The sequence below is a fragment of the Otolemur garnettii genome, unplaced genomic scaffold (genome assembly GCF_000181295.1).
Source record: "Otolemur garnettii isolate 467f Iridium unplaced genomic scaffold, OtoGar3 scaffold00144, whole genome shotgun sequence".
Lineage (NCBI taxonomy): Eukaryota > Metazoa > Chordata > Mammalia > Primates > Galagidae > Otolemur > Otolemur garnettii.
This window is the reverse complement of record NW_003852539.1, coordinates 2,620,185-2,624,688: the sequence shown is the minus strand read 5'-3', so window position 1 is coordinate 2,624,688 and position 4,504 is coordinate 2,620,185. Positions and strand designations below refer to the sequence as shown.

Sequence of the window (4,504 nt, the reverse complement as noted above, 5' to 3'; positions counted from 1 at the left end):
AAAAAAAAAAAAAAAAAAAAAGTGGTTCTGGTAAAAAATCCTGGCACTTAAGTTCTAGTAGAAATGTTGTCAGACTTGGCTCGGCGCCCGTAGCACAGTGGTTAGGGCACCAGCCATATACACCGAGGCTGGTGGTTTTGAACCCAGCCTGGGCCAGCTAAGCTACAATGACAACTGCAGCAGAAAAATAGCCAGGTGTTGTGGTGGGCAACTGTAGTCCCAGCTACTTGGGAAGCTGAGGCAAGAGAATTGTTAAAGCCCAAGAATCTGAGGTTGCTGTGAACTGTGACAGCATGGCACTCTACCAAAGGTGACATAGTGAGATTCTGTTTCAGAAAAAAAAAAAAAAGAAAGAAAAATATTGTCTGATAATCTAAATATTATATCTTGGGTTCTGAATGTTATAATTTTTACTTTACTAGTCTATTCTTGACCTTCACAGGGCCACGATGGGCCTCCTGGAACATTGGTGTGTTCATCTGCATTCGATGTGCTGGAATCCACAGGAATCTGGGGGTGCACATATCCAGGGTAAAATCAGTTAACCTCGACCAGTGGACACAAGAACAGATTCAGGTACTTACACAGCCCAAGAGTGAGCCAGCTGCTCCCATATGCCTGTGTGAAAGTAGTTTCAGTGAATTTCAGTCAAACTGGACATAAAAGTGAAGATTTAGCTATTAAACAATTATGTTAAATTTCCACTTCTTAATAAAGGAATGTTTAATCTTTCTATTAAGATAAGTTAATACTGGCTCAGCGCCTGTGGCTCAAGTGGCTAAGGTGCCAGCCACATACACCTGAGCTGGTGGGTTCAAATCCAGCCTGGGCCCGCCAAACAATAATGACAGCTACAGCTGAAAAATAGCCAGGTGTTGTGGTGGGCGCCTGTAGTCCCAGCTATTTGGGAGGCTGAGGCAGGAGAATCACTTGAGCCCAGGAGTTGGAGGTTGCTGTGAGCAGTGATGCCACAGCACTCTACCCAGGGTGACAGCTTGAGGCTTTGTCTAAAAAAATCAAAAATAAAAATAATAATACACGCTCACATAAGAGAAAGACTCAAATGAATTCAAGGTTCAAGGTGGGGATTGGGGGAACAAGGTAGCAGAGAGAGGGAAGGGAAGAGGGGGATGCTTGTGTTCCCACTAGATGGGCACAATGTTAGGGGGTAGGGCACACTTCTTGGGAGTGGGACATAATTATAAGAGGGACTTTACCTAACAAGTGCAAACATTGTAACTTAATTATTTGTACCCTCAATTAACCTGAAACAATGAAAGCAAACAAAAAATATACAAGTTATTCTATCTATATTTTACCTCTTTCAAAACACAAATAGCTACGGGCAAGGACCCCATAAGTCCATGGAGGTATTAAGAAAGATACTGAGTTATTTTCTAAGACCCTTGGCATTTGTAGATCTGACATTTTTAGGTATCATAGACTTAAAGAAAGAAATCATAAATCTATAATCATTTATTATAGAAATATTTTATTGCTAAAATGACTATATGAATTGTGCTTGCTGTTCACTTGGTGATCTTGAAATGAGATACTTAGCTGGCCAAAGATACGCAACTTGAGGTAGCTTCATTGTTTATTCTTTTCCTACCTTGAAACACTTTAATTTTTAAATTTTTTTCTTTATGGGGGATAAAAGGGAGCCTCTCCCCGAAAGAAAACCAGTTGGTGATGGAAATACAGTTATTCTTTTTTTTTTTTTTAAATCTATTAGCCATTTAATTATGTTCTTTTTAAGAAATTTAAAACACCATTTTATGAGGGTAAGCTCCGTTTGTCAGAGCAAACATGCATCGCGGGTAGCCCTGGAGCTGAGGAATAGCCTTGATTTTTGGTAAAATTTGTGAGTCCACAGCTTTTTGATCAACCATGCGCTGTTCTTTTATCTCCTATTTCTCTTTTTCTGTGGTGAAGATCTCACCTTCCTGGTGTCTGGGCTTCCAGAGCTGCTGCTTCTTGAAATACGCATCAGTAAGATGCTTCGGGATTTTAACATTATGGATGTTAATTTTTGTGGTGGTGGCGATGACAAATTTCTGGTGTGTCCTTCGTAAAGGAACTCGATTGAGGGACAGAGGTCCAGTCACTAGTAGCAAGCCACTGCCCAGTTGCTTTAGGAAAACCACTCTCTTGCCTCTGTGGCGCCCAATGAGGATAATTAGAACGGTCCCGGGTGTGATGCTAGATCGTGGTTTTCTCACACACTGACCCAGTGGTTTTTGCCCTGGCTCAATAGCTTTCAAGGCACATCTTCAGTGGGATAGTATCTAGGCATTTTGTGAAGTTTAACCACCTGAATACCACCATTCTTGTCTCCACCAATTGGTTTTGTAACAGTGGCAAGGACCTTCTCCTTCTTCTTCTTTTCAATCTTGGATTTAGCTGCTGTATATTTCCTCTTATACATTGCCCTTCTGGAATACATGGCAGATCGGGAATATCTGCCTATTCCTCTGACCAGAACAGGATTTTGGCTGCATGGGGCATCCCCTTCTTGGCCTCAGGCCTCTTCTTTTTATTAACAGGTTTCTTCTCTTTAGAAACCGGCTTCTCAACTTTTTCACCCGCCTTCTTGCAAGATGGGAAAGAGCAATACAATTATTCTTAACCAAGAAATGGCTTTAGAAATCACTTTAGACTGCATTTATAGACTCTATAGAGTTATATTTTGGATTTGTGCTTTACTCTGTCTTATGAAGGAAATTATATACATGAAGGTTTTGGGGATTTATCCCTCACAAATATTAAGGGATCCATTTAGAAGCCCAATGGGAAACATACATTTATTGCCAATAAAGCTGAATATATTAATTAATAATACATGGTATAAACTCAGAATTTTAACACTGATTATTGCCTGTCAGGTAGACATTATGATTGGTAGCTGTGTATCTTAGACTTTCAAATGAATTATTACTGAATTAAAAAGTATCTTGGCAGACAAATCTTTTAGTAAAAGGTTAGAGTACTGGGGGAGACACCTGAAGTGCTGTGCTAAAATGATTGCACATTCCTAGAGATTAGAGAAATTGGATTGGAAATCAGAATACGTAATTTTATATCTTGGTTCTGCCAGACTCTAGGTTGGTTCTTCAATTGTACAGTGATAGGCTTGGTTGAGAAGTTTTTCAGTTTGTTCCTGATCTAACAGCCCATGTTTCCACATTCTCTTTGTTCACAGTGCATGCAAGAGATGGGGAACGGAAAGGCAAACCGACTGTATGAAGCCTACCTTCCTGAGACCTTCCGGCGACCCCAGATAGACCCGTATCCTTTCTGAAGCAACTTAGAAAGCTCAGTGGTATTTTGATGTCTGGGGAGAATCAGCACAGACTTAAGGCTATGCTCTAACTGGTTCATCTCCATGTTAATTAGTCAAAGTCCTAGCTGTTCCTTTGTCCTGAAAGCAAGATATATAAAAAACACAAGTATACTTGATAATGTCAGAATTGTCAGGTAGTATCACATGGGGGAAATATCACTGTGATTGCAGTTATTTTATTGTAAATTCTTCCATAAAGTTACCTCTCCATTAGTTCATTTGGGATCTCTGAAACTCCTGTTTGATAAAAAGAATAGTTTTCTGTGCTTTGTTGAACTCTAGCAGTTAGCAAAACTGCCATTTTTGTTTCAACCTCCCTAGTAGCTGGGACCACAATGCCTGGCTATTTTTTTGTTGTTGTTGCAGTTGCCATTATTGTTTTAGCTGGCCCAGGCCGAGTTTGAACCTGCCCTGGTATTTGTGGCTGGCTCCCTACTCACAGGAGCTGCTGAGCAAAACTGCCATTTTTAATGTCCTTTTATGTTCCATGTGAAAAAATTAATTGTTGTTGACTGGTTTATCAATAACTTTCTCCATCTGCTCAACAAGCCTCCTAAAGGCATAACTTCTCAAAACGTGGTTTGTAGATCATGTTAGTTTTTTGGTGGGTGCAGTTTTTGGTCAGGCCCTGCAGAAGGCATGCTGGTCAGATTCTGGCAGTGGGCACAAGGGTTTATATTTTTAAAAGGCACTTAAAAATATAAACTACATATATTCTAGAACAGCCACAGACACCTCTCGTGTCAATGTGAAGGTTAATCCCACTCAGTGCTGTCATCACTCTGAAGGTGATAATAGGAAACATTGATTCCTTGAAGTAACCATGGAGGAGGCCCTTCAAGATTTTGGTTAGGGAGGCTGCGTATGAAGACACAGGAGCCATGTGGAGAAACCAGGTGATAGGGAGGGAGGAGAACAGTGCTCCATGGGGTACAAATTGTCTTTTTATATTCTTACTATTGGAGAGACTTGTTTGATTTATCCTTAATGAGCTTTTTGCAGAGCTGTCGAGGGATTTATTCGAGATAAATACGAGAAGAAGAAATACATGGACCGAAGTCTGGACATCAATGCCTTTAGGGTTGGTTTTATTTATTTATTTATTTATTTATTTTTTATTTTTTTTTTTTTTGAGACAGAGCCTCAAGCTGTCCCCCTGGG

The 4,504-nt window shown here is 40.2% G+C and overlaps 1 protein-coding gene and 1 pseudogene across 2 annotated transcripts in view; one reads left to right on the top strand and one right to left on the bottom strand.

Moving 5' to 3' along the window:
• Positions 1-4,504, top strand: part of SMAP2 (small ArfGAP2) — a 60,473-nt gene that overhangs the window by 36,889 nt on the left and 19,080 nt on the right. For both annotated transcript variants that reach the window (XM_003798975.3, XM_023518652.1), the window contains exons 2-4: positions 443-576; positions 3,203-3,288; positions 4,346-4,424. In XM_003798975.3, the coding sequence (XP_003799023.1) occupies positions 443-576; positions 3,203-3,288; positions 4,346-4,424 (299 nt within the window). The remainder of the gene's footprint in view (positions 1-442; positions 577-3,202; positions 3,289-4,345; positions 4,425-4,504) is intronic.
• LOC105887917 lies at positions 1,764-2,589 on the bottom strand (annotated as a pseudogene).